Source organism: Pezoporus occidentalis, unplaced genomic scaffold (assembly GCF_034315485.1).
Source record: "Pezoporus occidentalis ecotype Australia unplaced genomic scaffold, CSIRO_AGI_Poc_V1 ctg32, whole genome shotgun sequence".
NCBI classification, from domain to species: Eukaryota; Metazoa; Chordata; class Aves; order Psittaciformes; family Psittacidae; genus Pezoporus; species Pezoporus occidentalis.
In genome coordinates, this window is record NW_026915158.1 from 2,887,471 (window position 1) to 2,903,735 (window position 16,265).

A 16,265-nucleotide genomic window follows, 5' to 3' on the forward strand; every position below is an offset into this window, starting at 1 on the left:
ATTTATGCATGTAGTAGATATTAAGTCCTGAAAAACCCTGTCCACAGCTTAGCAGAAGTCCCTAGAGCAGCCGATCTCTCTTGTGAAAACCATTGAGCACAAAGATGGCTTGTGCTGCTGAGTTACCCTACAAGAATGGATTGGGTTAGGTTAGGGAGGCTACCACTGTTCTGATATTTGGAATTCTTTCCAGATACTCAGCAAACATGCCTGAAATACCATGCTGTTGTAAATTACTCGGAGATATTCAAGTATTTTCTGTTACTGAGCACAACCCCTGGCTTCGAAGTAAAGATTTAATCATTCATGCCAAATTGAGAACACTTTAAAAAATTCTTGCTTTGTGTGAACAAATGACAGTGTGTTAAATGGAACTAACAGTTGAAGAAACATGAAGAGGGTTAACAGAGAGAATGACTTAAGTTCCACAGTGAGTCTGTAATACTTAAAGGAGTCCAGCCAATATCCTCATTAATTTATTCCCTTTATTATTGTTTCAGTTTGTCTGAGAGGTGGCTTTTGGGGAAGGAGAAGACTGAGTTCACTTGCCTCAGATACTGTTACAGTTTAACTAGGGAATATGTGCGTGTATATGTTTCCAACATTCGGCACGATCACAGGCACATTAACTTCTTTAGCTCCTTTAAACTGTCCTAGATATCGGCACTTAGATGCTCCTGTTTATACTGTTCAAGGTGGTACAGTTGTTCATTATTTTTTAATCCATTTGAGGAACCCTTTCACCTGCTGTTCAACTTTGTCACAGCTTTGATGTTTTGTAAAACACAGAAGAGCCAGCCTTCTAATATAATTATGTAGGTAATAACTGCATGTTGCTACATAATTATGTAGGTAATAATTGCATATTGCTTGTGGCACTTAATGGTTTTTATCTATTAAAAATACATTTTTTTACACATGCATATATATAAAAAACCCCAAACTTCACAAGTGCAAAGTTCACATCATGAACGCTAGCTAGACTAGTTTTAAACAGGGGAATGGAACGTTGCCTTAGAGAATAATACAGGCCTAAAATCATGGAGTCACAGATTTGGGTTGGAAGGAACCTTAAAGATCATCTCGTTCCAACCCCCTGCCATGGACAGAGACACCATGCACTAGACCACGTTGCTCCAAGCTCCGTTCAACCTGGCTTTGAACACTGCCAGGGATGGGACAGCCACAGCTTCTCTGGGCAACTTGCTCAGTGCCTCACCACCTGTACAGTGAAGAACTTCTTCCTTATATCTGATCTAAATCTCCCTTCTGTCAGTTTAAAGTCATTCCCCTATGTCCTGTCCATCTCCAGCATTCTCATAGACCCCCTGTAGGTACTAGAAGGCATCATGCTAGGTCTCCCTGGAGCCTCTCTTCTCCAGGCTGAGCAAGCCCAACTTGTCTTCAAGTTGGCTTGTCAACAAGCCTCTCCTGTCTTCATAGGAGAGACTCTCCAGCTCCCAGAGCATTGTCACGGCCCTCCTCCAGACTTGCTCCAACAGGTTTGCCCATGTCCTTCTTGTGTCATGGCCCTCAGAGCTGAACACAATTGCTCTCCGTGGTGTGGAAATTTTATTTTTGTGACAGCGTGAGGCACCGTTTTTAATGAGAAGAAGCACAGTGGGTAATGTGATGAGGAACAGCTTTGTTACGGGTATCCTGTGACAGAAAGCCAAGACTGCTTCTCCCATTTTATTTCCAAGGTCGGCAAAACTGTAGCAGCTGCTTGTGCAGACTGCACTGTCCATGCATATCCTGAGGCAAGAAGGATGAAGGAGCAGGAACTGTTGTCACTAAGGGATGTGGCAAAACAGTCTCAGCCTACTGGAGAAAGTGGAGTTGCACCTTCTGCGTGGAGCTACCACATGTATTTTGGCAGTGCTGGCTACCTAGACCTCACCTTACAAGGCAGCTGCATAAAGCCCCCTTAACTAGTTTTGTAGAAACTCAAGAGCCCTCGGAGTCTGAAGCTTGTGATGATTGTTCAAGGGCTCTTTGCTATAAACTGACGAGAAGTATTTGTCTAAGTATCAATTTTATCAGTGTGAGATTGAAGCGGGTTTGGTTGTAGAGCATGCAGCGAGAGCTTGGGGGCTGACTTATTAAGTAAGATTAATAGCCCATGCTGTTTACCCGACCCCGTAAAATGCCTTTTATTGTGTATGGTTTGTAAGCGTTGGTATTCCTTTTCTGCCGGAGTGTAAAAGCTGGGTAACGCGGGCTTTGCCTGTGGCAAGACGCGGGAACGCACTAGGCACGGCTCCAGGCGAGCGGCGTCGCTGCGCGGGTCTGCCCGCCCCCCGTTACAGGGCAGCGCAGCAGCCGAGGCTGGGCCCGGCAGAGCCCTTCCCAGGACGGCTTCCTCCCCGCCGGCCCGCGCCACCCCCGGCAGCCGCCGCTAACGGGAGAAACTGCGGGGTCCAGCCGGGCCGCTGAGGGGCGCCCCAGGGAAAGGAAAGGGAGGGGCCAGGGGAAGAAGCACATGATCCGAGCGGAGCGGGGCGGGGCGTCCGTCCCGGCCGCGGCCCTTCCGGCGGGCGCTGCCGGAACCGGGGAAGGCCGTGCCCGGGGCACCGCCTGCCCTCGCCTCTCGCCGCCGCTGCCCGCCCTGCCCCGCCGCCGGTCCCCCTCCCTCCCCTCATGGCGGTGGAGCGCGCGGGAACCAGCCCCTCCCACCGCCCGCTCCGGCCTCCCCCTGCCCCATCTCCTCCTCTTTGTTCGTGCGCGGCGGCGGCCGCGGTGTCCCTCTCGGTGGGGATGTGAGGGACGGCGACCGCAGGTAACCGGGAAGAAACGGGCGGATCCGCTGCGGGGAGGGCGCCCGGCTGATTGCGGCCTGGCTGAGGGGTGATGGCGGTCCCGGCCGGCCCCTCGGAGGGCGGGGAGCGGAGGGAAGGCGGTGGCTGGGAACGTTTGGGGCGTCGGGGGCGGGCGGTGCCTGCGACCCACCCGGCCGGAGTGAAGGCCCCGCCGCCGGGCCCCGGCTCAGCCCCGCCGCCCAGCGCACCGGCTGTTCGGCAGCTGCCTACCTTGTTGATGCCTCCTCAGGAGTGCGGGTACCCGGCTGCCTGCCTCCCGGCCCCCTCGCCTGAGCGCGGCGTCCTGGGTGTTCGGCGCTTTGGGTGAGGAGCGAGCGGGCAGGGGCCAGCCGTGCCGCCGCCGTGTGGATGGCGGTGGCTGTGTGGCTGTCACGGCGCTGGGCCCAGGGAGACCTTCGCCGGGCTGGTTCCTTCGTAGAGGGGTACTTGCTGAGGTTTGGGCTCAGAAGGCCATGATTAAAACCCCCAAATCTGGATGTTTGTTAGGTTCTCTTGGTGGACAGAGTCGGCAAGTTACAGTATGCCAGTCTTCCAGAGCTGTGGTACTTAATGGAGTGTGTGCATTGCTCATCAGGGAGCTAAACCAGTTTTGTCTTCGGTTTGGTTCAGGATTGAGTTTAGCTGAGGTTGGGGGTTGTGCAGCTTGGTTTCAGACCGACTTCAGCAGAATCTTAAGAGCCCTGGCAGTGCTTTGGTCTGAGTTGGGAAACAAAGTAATTTTAGTTTTGTGTTGTAGTTCAGAGCAATTTGTATTCATTTGTACACTGTGGAGATACAGGCTGGGTCTGACTCTTCAGTCTGTGATTATTTTTTTTCCTCTGATCTTTTTCAGCCAGTCAATTTCCTCTATTTTCCAGCAACATCTTTAAGTAACATTATTTTTAATTGAAACTTAATAAACATAAGTCATCATAGCTCTTTATGATTGCTTTTGATGTGCCTCATTGTATACAGCTAGGGTTTTTTCTCCCTGAAAGGTAACAAAGAGCATTGATAGGAAATTATTGCATAAGCTTTTTAGAATTCAGTTTCACATCAGTTCTGCTTTTGTTAAAGTTATTAATTCTCAGGATAAAATCCCAGCAAACAGAGAGGAGGTTGTAACAGATGATCAGTCATGTCAGAGGACTAACAGTAATGTCCTGAATTTGAAACTACTCCTCTTAAATACAGAAGGTAGAACAGTGAACCTGAGCTCATGACTCATCCTACTGAGAGTGGAACCTGTGTAGTAGGTACACCAAAGTTGAAGCAAGTCCTATCATCATCTTTTGGCAGACTTCTAGAAAATCCGGTCAATATAGTATCATCTACAAAGCACTGTATGTAGCAGGCGTTCAGTTAATGAATGGCAGTCTGGTTTAGTGAAGGTAGTTTTTAGTTGTATATGAAAATGCTTTGATTGAAGGTCATTCTTTTTGTCAAAGAGAATAATTACAAATAGCAAATACAAAGAATAAGATGTATGAACATTTTTGGTGTGACGTTTTTCTTGCTTTCTCCCAGTTTCTGGAAATGGAACATTAGTTGCTTTTGCTTTATTAATAGAAATTCAGTATAAAGGATCTTTCCCCACAGTTCAACTAAAACTTTTAAAATGGGTAACTTAACAACTGTTAACTGTTTTGCTTTCTGAATACTTGTCCTAGCGTCTCTAACGTTGTATTTTACATATGCATAGATATATATAACGTCTTTATAAATAATCTTTTATCCTGCCTATGTAATATGTAAATAATTATAAGCTTGCACACTCATTTAACTTTGACAAAGCTGCAAAACTGTATCTGTATTGGAGCAGTTTTACAGTGCAAAATTGGAGGCATTCTTTCCTAAATAATGTATATAGAATCTTTGGGTACTATATGTGTGCATCTTGGCCTTTTAAAGAGGCACGTGACTATGTTTTGAACCATCAGCTCATTTATCTTAATGCTGTGTTATATCTGTCCTTTCAACATTCTCTCTATATGTATGTTTAAAAGGTGTGCTCATGAGTGGACAGAACATAACAGAGGAAGACTTGGATTAATGAGTTAGGTATATTTTGGGGATTTCAGTAATTTTAATGAGAATGTTTGTGCTCATACTGCCCATCAACCCAGAGTTCTGTGTATAAACATCCTCTGAGAACTCACCATACAAAAGCAAATAATTAAACCTTTATGTTAATTCTTGTAATAAAAGTGCCTTAGAACTTAAGTTACAGGATGAAACTGACTAGGATGGTATTTCAGTTCACCTTTAGCGTGTACCTTCTGAAGAGTAGCTTAGATGGCAAGTTATTTTCTTTGATTAGTGATGGTAGAAGCAAAGGGATGGAATAAGTGTAATGCTTCAGGTGAGACATACCTAAGAAGGGTCAAATTTAGAATCACACTACTTTGTTATTCAAGTAAAATTCTGTCCTTTTTTTTAAGTGTATATGAGACAATGTACAGTCTTGTGTGTCGTGCATGAAAATGAAATTAACTTGAAATGATGGACATAAGGGGTTTTTTTTAAGCTGAATTTTTCAAATGCCAATTAGTGTTATTTTTTAACTTATATTTTAGAAACCTGACTTCGAAATATTTAAGAAGTGAATGCCTCTGGATTTTCGAACAAAATTGGTATGTATAATGAGCCTTTGAAAAGCTCATCACTGAACGTTTGTTTTTTTGTTGTAGTGTTCCTGTTTCCTCTGGTTTTATGCCTGTGGAAAGGAAGAAAGGAACATGTAATAGTTAATGTGACATACAGCAGTCAGTGTGTATTTGTTAAAAGCAACTTGGTGGTTCAGCCCTTTTTTTTTCCATGAATAGCTAGGAGGGCATTAAATAGGTGCTTTATTTCAATGATAGAAACATAAAACTTCTCATGGAGCTCTTGTAAATAAACAGAATTGGAGATAAAGTACTACAGAACATTACAAAACATGTTTAACCTGGCTGTACCTGGAGTAACTATTACTGATGTTTTGTCAAAACAGACCTTTGTTGAAAAGTCCTTCCATGTGAGTCATGTTGGAATCTTGTGCTGTTTAACATTAGTGATCTGGCTGAAAGGACAAAGAAACAATTAATGGCATTGAGCAGAAAAGGGTTGACAGTGTTGTAAACTCAGGTGCATATTTTCAGGAAACATTTCTGACCAAAAGTGATGCTTTTTAGATGAGGAAATGAAAGCTGTTATGTCCAGGCAGGAATAGTTTTCTCTCTATATACAGTTTAGAGAACAGTAGTTTTGTAGACAAGAATTTAGAGCTTATACTAATAGAGAAGTTGAAGAAGAGTCAACAGTAGATGACTGCTGAGGAAGGGATAAGAAAACCACCTGTTTTCAGTTGTATGAGAAGTAGTATAGTCTTCCATGGTATTGCAGAAGGAACAACTCAGCTAAAATATGTGTGCAGCTTTGGGAGTTGCTCTTCATAACAAAAATTAAAAAGTGGGCTATTGGGAAAGGACCCAGGTGGCACAGCAGGAAGTGCCAAGCACCTGACTTGCACAGCAATGCAAGTAATGTTAAGGTGCAGTACAAAGATAAAGAGATTAGTATCTTTCCAATTCTAGGGTGGACAAACATAATGGTGTTTGGTAGTCTAAGTTCTAGATGAACATCATTAGGCATTTAGAGTTCCTAACAGCAGCAAAGCATGGCTGTGTATTTGTGAAGTTTCCTTTGTAAGTATTTCCTAAGAGGAGCTTGGTGAATTATCTGTACTGAGGAGAAGCAGCAGTGAATGATGCTGTACATAACAAAGGGTTGAAGTAAATGGCCTGTTGAGGTCCTTTTAGCTTAATGACATTATCCTGTCACAAGAAGATCAGGTTTTAGACAAGGAAGTTGTGAATTCTTGCATGTAAATAATTTAGCATATGGTTATATTACTTCTAGGAGAAAAGACTGTCTACTGAACTCTTGAGGGGTGGTGGCCAAGTAGGCAAAGTTGCACCAATCCACCATGTTTACTTTACCAACTGTTGCTTCCGTACAATGTACAGCTTGTGGAAGTGATACTAATTTTCTTTGGCTGGGAAGTCCCTCATATTTACTTATGCTTTTAAATATAAAATATTTCATCTTGTGACACCACTTCTAGTGTTTCTGAATATTTAGAGAGCTTACTTGTTACAATAAATACGTAACATTTTCTGAGCACTGTGTGTGTACTGCTTTTCGGAGAAAAGGGCTTTTGAGCAAAGAGACAAAAACACATGATCTTGTGTTTTCGACCAGAGAGTCTGCATCTTGTCAGGATTCCTGACACTTCTCAGTTAACACCTTAAAAATGAGCAAACTTTGTGGCTAATCTGGACTTGCTTATGCCTGACATGGGTTTTGGTGTTTTTTTTTTTTCAGAAAGCTTTTTCTCCACCTCTCCCTGTCTAATTACCTTCAAACTCGGTATACATTCCCTGTGTTGTCTGTCCCCGCAGTGTTGTGCACTAAGAGTTATGGCTCATGATACTGGAAGATCCACAGGTAGTTCATAAAAAGGTGGTTATTTGAGGCAGTGTAAATGTTGCAGCTCCTGTGGATAGGAAAGTTGCATCCTCTCATTACATCTCTGAAATCAGAACAGCAAACTAGTATTCCTCCATGAAACTGCTAGTCTTGGGTGGATGGAATATTCTCTGTGTTAAAATCAGCTGTGATTTTGATTAAAGAACCTTTGTAGAACTATACCAAATAGAACTAAACCACTGCCAGCTTTGTTTAACTCCTGCTTTTTCTGGCTTCTCACCTGCTTACAACTTAGCAGTGGCACTGGCTGCTGGAGTGGAACAGTTTTGAGACATCCTGAAGCTGAAACATAACAATAGTATTTATTCCAGAAACTGCTCATTTCATGGCATTTTTGTTTTTCTAAAGGTAATTTTTCTTGATGATATTTATGACGATGCATTAGTTCTTCTTCTTGTACTAAGTCTTGTGGTTAGAATTAAACTACTGATTTCTTGAATTGTAAAACTTCCTGTGTGTGCTATTAGTTTGACTTTGCATCTGTACATATGAATTCTACACATGCAAATTACATCTGCGCTGTATGCAAAGTGAGCTAGATCTCTTCAGAGAAAAGTTGGGTTCACCATGACTGCGTGGCACAAATGGTCAGAAAATAGAGACATCTGTACAAACCTTAGATGGAAGTATAGCAGTCCAGCCCAAGCAGAAATGGGACTAGCCATGTCTGTGAGGACACATAAACTTAGCAAGAGGAGCTGGCAGTAATTTATGTGAAGAAGTGTTTAAGATTTGAGTTTTTACAAGATTAACAACATGGTTGACAGGGAATTAAAATCTTTTTAATGTATTTGGGATTTGGGGGAGTGCAGAGCTACCAGTTTTGGAAGTGTAGCATCCTTAGGGTGTTTTTAAGTCTAAATTGAGAAAATTACCTGTTAGCTCACAAGTTTTCCTCATTCTTCTGCAGTCATCTTCCTCTGATACAAAGAAAAGCAGCCTGTGCTTCTCCCTTGTCTCTGAAACGCAGGGGGTGGAAGATACAGGGTGGAACTAACTGGTGCTCTTTACCTCTGTCAGAAATGTTTTTGTGTAGATGAAGCTATGCAAGTCAGGGAGAAGAAAAAAAGTTGTTTCAGCAGTATGGTGAGTTCTCTCTTAGTAAAAAGCTACCAATAAAAATATACTGGTATATTATTCTAGTCATACAACTAGAGTAGCAACTGTTGAAAACACTGGTAGAGGAGAAAAGCTTAGCAAAAGAAGCTCTCCCCCAGGTGATGATACATACCAGTATAACATTTTACATGAGCTGGAACTAGAACTCTCATAGCTTGATGACCTGAACAGTGTGAGTTATGACTGCTAGAACAGATGGTAGAGGGAACAGTCACAAAAGTCTGTTGATGTCTTTTCCTCACATTTAAAAAAAAAAAAAAAAAAGCTTTTATTCTTCAGGGGACTGAAAGTCTTGCTTTGACTTCAAAACCGGAGAAATATTTGATTCAGTTAGTGAGCTGGCTTGTTCTGGTCTGTCTCCCACAGTAATGTTTTGTCTTTTGGGGGTTTGTTTGATAGGTGACTTTGTATCATGCAAGAATCTACTTAAGTTTATTTTTCAGAGTTGCTAGAAAATGAAAGCAAACTCTTGCAGTTCAACTACTTATTTTTTTTTTTTTCCTACGAAGTAAGATACTAAAAACTACTATGCAAGGATTTGAGGGAGGAGGACTTGAGAATTTTGAACCTTGGATCTTGCAGCATTTGGAACAGTGCTATGTTGAGTGTTTATTAAATGGGACTGTTTTCCTCAACTTTTTCACAGACTAGCTGGATACACGTAAGAGGATCTATCTCTACTTTTAATATTAATCTACCTGTAGTTATCTGCTAGGTTTCTTCTAGGGGTGTAGCAAATCAATCAAAGCTGGAAGCAAGGAAGTACAGGAAAAGGTGGTATTGGAAGAAAATAGATTTTGAATAAGGAGGTGCAGCAGTCAGAACTGTGAACTGGTATGAGACCGAAATCTGATTTTTATCTAGTCCTGGTCTCCCAGTGGGTGGGTCCACCTCTGCCTGGGCATGAAAGAGGATGCTTGATATTGCAATACCTTGACACCAGCATTGTACTCCCTCTTAGGGAAGTGGCTGCTGTTATCTCACTGTTGAAGTTGTGGAATTCAGATTGCAATAAACATTTTATTCCATCCTCTCCTTTCCTTCCTTTTAAATTACAAGCTTGTTAGTGCAGCTTACATCATATGCCATGCTGCTGAATGCCTGGAAAATAATTGCTTAAGGAACTGAATGCTGGTCTTGGCACATCTGAGATTGGTGTTCCCAGGAAATACATTTTTTTTTTTTAATCTATAGGTTGGGTTTGTTTCCTTAGAACAGTTCCCTACACTGTCATAATTATTAGTTGCCAGGAAATCAAAGACTGAACATAGTTTTAATTTTCCTTAATACTCTTGAAAGTTTAATCGCCTTCAATGGACTTTGAGCTTTTTTTTTTCCCCCAGTTTAAAAATTATTTCTAGAGATACCTTAAATTCAAAATCTTGAGTGTTAAATGGAGTCTAGGATAGCCTCATTGCAGAATGTAACAGAAGAGATGCACTGAAATAAATTTTCTTATTAAGCTGGAAATTGAGCATGTAAAATCCTGATTTCTAGTCTAAAAAATTAGTACCTTCTGGCAAGGTGGTGTTGAAGGTCTTCCCTCCCTTAGTTTGGAGTCATAGCAGGTGAGGTAAGAGTCTTTCAGCTGTAAACTCCCAATTGTTACTGTAGCTAAACTGAAAAGATGCTTCATATAAGTATGGGAAACTAAAATAAATCAACAAAGAGATGCCTTATTTCTTTCCCAGATTTCCCTGGTTGTTAGAGAGTAAGTGCATGTGCACACATCTCAAGCTTGTTTGTGTTATGGCAGTTACTACATGACTAAACACTCACTGTAATTTACTCTTTAATGTTTTCTAGTGAATTTGTATGGAAGAAATGCTGTGGCTGTTCTCAAGCTCTCTTACAAACTGATTTCAGTGTAAGTAACTTTGATCGGTATCATCAGTTACATGGTGTGCTGGACATAGATTCTGAGTACTTAATGAAAATAAATATAGATTCATAGATCTGGGTACTTTATGGAAATAAAAATAAATCGCACATCTTTCGGTTTTTCTTAATGTTTCTCAAAGAACTTTTATTTATTTGGGTTTCAGTTTTTATGTTCCAGATCAGAAGCCCTTCCTTCTGTGTGTTGAGACTTGTTAGTCACTCTTCCATGGTTCAAGCTTACACATGCTTCAAAGATTGCCTTTTTGTGTGGTTTTTTTTTAAGCACTCATAGCAGAGGCTATTCACAGGAGAACTAGTCAAATGAGCTGTTGAGGATTTTCCTATAGGGTATGTATTTCTATCAGGTTAATTCTGATGTGTTTATTTTGCTCAGGTTTCAGTGTTGCGTCTTCGTGTGTTGAGTAAGAGAAATTCTACTGTTCCTTGATCAATGTGACAGTCTGTAGTAGTTTACGAGATGAGCCAAACTCGTGGGAAATATGACTTCTGTATTGGTCTGGTGTTGGCTATGAGTTCCAGCATTTTCATTGGAGGAAGTTTCATCCTAAAAAAGAAAGGCCTTCTCCGGTTAGCTAAGAAAGGCTCCATGAGAGCAGGTAAAATATGTGTTTAAGTTTTGCTGTTTAACAGAAGATTACTAAACTTATGGTCTTCTTTTGACTTTGTTACATGTATATGAAACCTAAAACAGAGAGCTGATCTGGTTTTACCTCTGGTGTCAGACACACCTGTGTGCTAGATATTATTTAATGTGCATGTAATGCCCTCTAGGGACACTTGTTGAAGGATTCCTTTGCCATGTCATTTACGTCTAAATTGTACTTGCAAATTGAACTTGGAAGCAGCACTCTTAACTACATCTATGCTCCTGAATGAGTGAATTTAGGAGAATGTTAGTGGCCTTTGAGTGTCAGGAGAAACAACAAAACTAAAAATCGCATGTAATAGTCATGTGTAACAGATAGCATCCCTCAAGGGTTCATACTGGAAGCAATATGATTATCTTCGTCAGTGACATAGAGTGGGATTGGATGCACTCTGAGCGAGTTTGTGGATAGAACCAAGCTGTGTGGTGCAGTTGATCACTGGAGGGAAGGAGTGCCATCCAGAGGGTCCTTGATAGGCTTCAGGAGTTGTCCCACACAAACATCATGAAATACAGGAAGGCCAAGAGTAAATAAAGTCTTGCAGTTGGGTTGGGGCAATCTCCAGGATCAGTACAGGCTGGGGGATGAAGAGATTGAGAATACCCCTGGGGAGAAGGACTTGGGAGTACTGGTGGATGAAAAATTTGACATGACCTGGCACTCACAGCCCAGAAATCCAACCATATCCTGGGCTGCATCAAAAGAATCTCCCTCTACTCTGCTCTAGTGAGACCCCACCAGTAACGGTAGTACTGTGTTTAGCTCTGGGGCCCCCAACGTAAGAAGGAAGTGGGCCTGTTGGAGGGAGTCCGGAGGAAGGCCTGAAAGAGTTGTGATTGTTCAGTCTGTAGAAGAGAAGGCCCCGGGGGGACGTTATTGTGGTCTTTCAATGCAAAAAGGGGGCTTAAAAGAAAGATGCAGGGTTGGTTGGTTTGTTTGTTTGTTTGTTTTTTTTACCAGGGAGGGTCTGTAGTGACAGGACAGGAGACAATGGTTTTAAACTGAAAGATGTGGTTGGGGTATGTAATTGATGCTCCCTGGTTCAGAATGGGGAAATGTGACTGTATTTCACGTTTGTACCTGTAGTCAACCACATAAACCACACATCATTTCCCCACGGTAGTGGTCTGGTAAGAGGCACATGGCTTTCATGATGTTAAAAGAACTGTTTCATGAGTTAAAAGAACTGTTTTCCAGGGTCATTCAGATACGGTCATCAGTGCAGTTTCTAATACAAAAGGAATAAAATAACTGGTTTTCAAAGTATTTTGTAGGAGGCATATTCCCTTCAGAAATTGAAGATACTTTATTTTCAACCCCTGTAATTATAAAGCCTAAGTATCAAAAGGCTGCCCATGGGTTTTAAGGGACTGGGCTGCAAGCATGTTATGGCTGTGTTATCGGTGATGGGGTTTACTGTTTGTTTATGCACGTTTCTAATGGAGTAACAAACATTCTTTCAATTTTAGGTCAAGGTGGTCATGCGTACCTTAAGGAGTGGCTGTGGTGGGCTGGACTTCTTTCAAGTAAATATCAAAATATAATCCACATTATATTATAATCTACTTATAATCTAAGTAAATAACCATACCACAGATGGCAGCAGTGGTTACAAAAGTGAGATGGGGATTCTACAATGTACGGTAAAGCTAACTGGTGATTTGATGGGTGCAGCTCTTACGATCTTAATACAACTTCCATAACAACAGAAGTTCTGTCATTAACACAACTGCCCTCTTTGGATAATGGAACTAGGGAGGCATTTGGTCTTCCTGTATCTCTTCGCTAGCATATGCATCCTGATTTTTGCCTTACTAGAGAAGTGCCTACATGCACAGGATTCTTTAGAGGGAAGCATATTTTGGGATGATGTCAATTTTCTGAACTTTTATTTTTTTTGTTGCTTTAACTCTCAATTTACCGGCTGTGTTCAGGTAACTGTGACTTAGTGTATTCATTGCCCTGGATCTTGTTATTGCAGGTGTCTCCATGTAGCAGTTCATCAGTCAAGTAGGCAGGCTAGGGAGCTACAATGTAGACATCAAAATAAAACACCTTCTGATTTGGCTGAATTAATCGTAATACCTGTTGTAGTCCCCCAGCCTTCTTTTTCTTTTAAACCAATAGCAGGGGTTGAGGGGTGTGTTCTGCTAGCACTGTAGACTGAACTCCATAATGAGAGTTTTCCAGTGTTGCCTTACTGCATACTTGTGAATACAGGAACACTTGCCATGATTCACAGATGTGTTGTGTAAGACAGGCTAACACCTTTTTTGATTGTCATTATTATCACTCTGCAGTGGGAGCTGGCGAAGTAGCCAACTTTGCTGCCTATGCTTTCGCACCAGCTACATTAGTGACTCCTTTAGGAGCTCTCAGTGTTCTTGTAAGGTAAGAAACCCAAACAGAAAGCAGTGTATTTCAGAGAGAGAAGTAAAATATTTATTACTATGATACTGAAATGCAGTGTGTTTTGTTCTTAACAATAAAGAGTGCTTAAAAACAGCAAGAGTGACTACGTTCCTCCAAATGGGAAAAGACTATGCTGTAAAAAGGTTCTAGTAATGCATCTGTGCCTCAGTCTGTGAAAAGTTATCATTTGCATTTCAAATCCATGTTGTTTACAACAGAATAGTATTTTAATTCCTAATTAAGATTTTTGTCTTTAAAAAATTATTGTTACAAGTGATACAGAGCTTTTAGTAGGCAGCATAAAAAATGGGGTTATGGGGAGAGATGCGAAATATTGATGGGTAGTTCTGTCCGTAGCAAGTATCTTAGGATAGGAAATCAACTGTGTATATATTCTTAAGCTGCACGTTGTATATGCAAGTGACTTGTACAGTCAAAGCAACCTCTTAAGTTGATGAGCAAATCAATATTACTAATTTCCTGTTTGCTGGTGCATTTCATTTTCTTCTTAGTGCCATTCTGTCATCCTTCTTTTTAAATGAAAAACTTAATCTACATGGAAAAATAGGGTGTTTGCTAAGTATACTGGGTTCAACTGTGATGGTAATTCACGCTCCGCAAGAAGAGGAAGTAGAAACCTTAAATGAAATGTCCCACAAACTAGGTGATCCAGGTAAGAGATGCTGGCTCGGTGTGCATGCAGCCAATTATTTCTTTATTACAGCTTCATTACTGTTGCTTTCATGTTCCAGGAAGATAGCTTAGGTCTGCTTCACGTTGTTCAAATGAAGTAGGGATTTGAATTCTGTGGCATAATTCCATAGGGAGTTTTGCATGATGCCAGGGAAGTTGCCTGGCCTTGAACAGAATGTCTTGATGTGAACCAGAGAGATGACAGTTTAAACAAATGCAGTAGCACAGTTGGATAAACACAACTTCTGTACATTTTGATTGAAGTGTGTCAGTCTCCAAGACCAAATTTGAGCTACCCTTAAAATGAAAAAAGGAGGTGCTGTGGTGTCTACTGAGAAGTGTAATCCTGGAGACTATCTCCTATGCTTACATGAAATACGTAAGATGTAAGAAAACACACATCTGTGAAATACTGTATATGCAAACATGATTCCCACGTTAAACACGAGGGAATAACCAACACAGAGATTTAAAAGCTGATCTTAAGGAATGACCTGATTATTGGAAAGCTGCCAATGAACATAGCAGGCTGCCAAAATGTGCCTCCCTACAACGCATTCATACACCAGCCTGTATCCAGTGGCATCTACTCCTTGGTGAGGCTGTGTGTAAGGCAATTCAGCAGTCTAATCCTGTTGTCATCTTGCTGATAGACTGCTAAAGGTAATAGAACATGCCTGAGTTTCAGTCTTGTTTTTGCTAGCTCACTCTAGATTGTTTTAACTTCAATGTTGGAAGAGTAATGAGAACCATCCTGAACTCTTCAGTTTAAGCTGAGCTGTTTGCATTGTTAATGAGTGTTTTCTTGGTATCTATCTCTAAGGTGCTTTTGATAGTGTACATAAATAACAAGATTTATTTCCCCCCCACCCCAGGTTTTGTGGTCTTCGCAACCGTTGTTGTCATTGTGTCTTTAATTCTAATATTTGTGGTGGGACCTCGCCATGGACAGACCAACATTCTCGTGTACATAACAATTTGCTCTGTAATTGGAGCATTATCAGTCTCCTGTGTAAAAGGTTTGGGCATCACTATAAAGGAACTCTTTGCAGGAAAACCAGTGCTGAACCATCCCCTGTCTTGGATGCTGCTGCTAAGCCTTATTGTCTGTGTGAGCACGCAGATCAACTATTTAAACAGGGCTCTGGATATATTCAACACTTCAATAGTGACTCCAATATATTATGTAATCTTTACAACATCTGTTTTAACTTGTTCTGCCATCCTTTTCAAGGAATGGCAACACATGGCGGCTGATGACATTATTGGCACCTTCAGTGGCTTCCTGACTATTATTGTGGGGATCTTTTTATTGCATGCCTTCAAAGATGTGAATTTCACCCTGGCAAATCTGCCCGTCTCTTTGCGGAAAGATGACAGAGCAGCAAATGGTACTTTGCCGAGCACGTATGACTGCTTTAATCATGATGAAGAAAGTTTGGCCTGTCTAGGTGAAATGCAGTCCACTGAGAGCCTCTCAGCCAGGAGAAATGGAAGTCTGTCAGCCTTCTGAAAATAGCTACATATTACTTAAGAAAAGAACAGTTCTGTAACTCTGGAATATTTTTTCTGCTGTGAAACGTCTGAGCTTGTCTGGAAAATCATGTACTTTTTAACAGTATGTGTATGTAGACAATCGTTAATTTTAAGTTTGATTCGTTTGGATAAAGAACACTGAAGCGGGTTTTATTTGCCTTATTTTTACTTTAAAAAAAAATACTAAAATGACCTCAGACCACAGTTGGGTTTGTTGCATAAGTTATGTGTAAATACTTTCATTCTTCTGTTCTAAGATGTATTGCACTAATGACAGTTTTATCAAAAATAAATTGCTTTATTTCTGCATTGGTGGTAAAAAGAGTGTGGTGACCCTGGATCCTTTGTACCTGTGCCCTGACTGAATACTGACTCCTAACACACAAGAGCTGCAGTAACTACTCTTGTCCCAGTTGGAGAAGAGGAAAGGAAAAACTACAACCAAGCAAGAATAATAATTTGAAAATACTGCTTCACTCCAGCTGGATTTACATCTTACTAAAGCGCACTTTGCACCTGACCAAATCAGAAACTGGCTCCTGGCAGCAACAAGAAGGCAGGAGCTTCTGCTCTGCTTAGATGGGCGAGGCTAAGGTTGCTCCTGACAGTTTATCTCCTCCACCCCCCT

General features: G+C 41.4%; 1 protein-coding gene across 2 annotated transcripts; it reads left to right on the forward strand.

Moving 5' to 3' along the window:
* Positions 1-2,505: 2,505 nt before the first annotated feature.
* NIPA2 (NIPA magnesium transporter 2) lies at positions 2,506-15,961 on the forward strand. 2 transcript variants are annotated; one of them, XM_062628637.1, is made up of 7 exons: positions 2,506-2,779; positions 10,254-10,314; positions 10,730-10,945; positions 12,466-12,522; positions 13,297-13,387; positions 13,921-14,081; positions 14,977-15,961. In XM_062628637.1, the coding sequence occupies exons 3-7, from the start codon at positions 10,807-10,809 to the stop codon at positions 15,612-15,614; spliced, it is 1,086 nt and encodes a 361-aa protein (XP_062484621.1). In that variant the 5' UTR covers positions 2,506-2,779; positions 10,254-10,314; positions 10,730-10,806; the 3' UTR covers positions 15,615-15,961. The 2 variants fall into 2 exon arrangements, with proteins under 2 accessions (XP_062484621.1, XP_062484618.1); XM_062628634.1 differs by lacking the exon at positions 2,506-2,779 and adding an exon at positions 5,375-5,431.
* Positions 15,962-16,265: the final 304 nt, after the last annotated feature.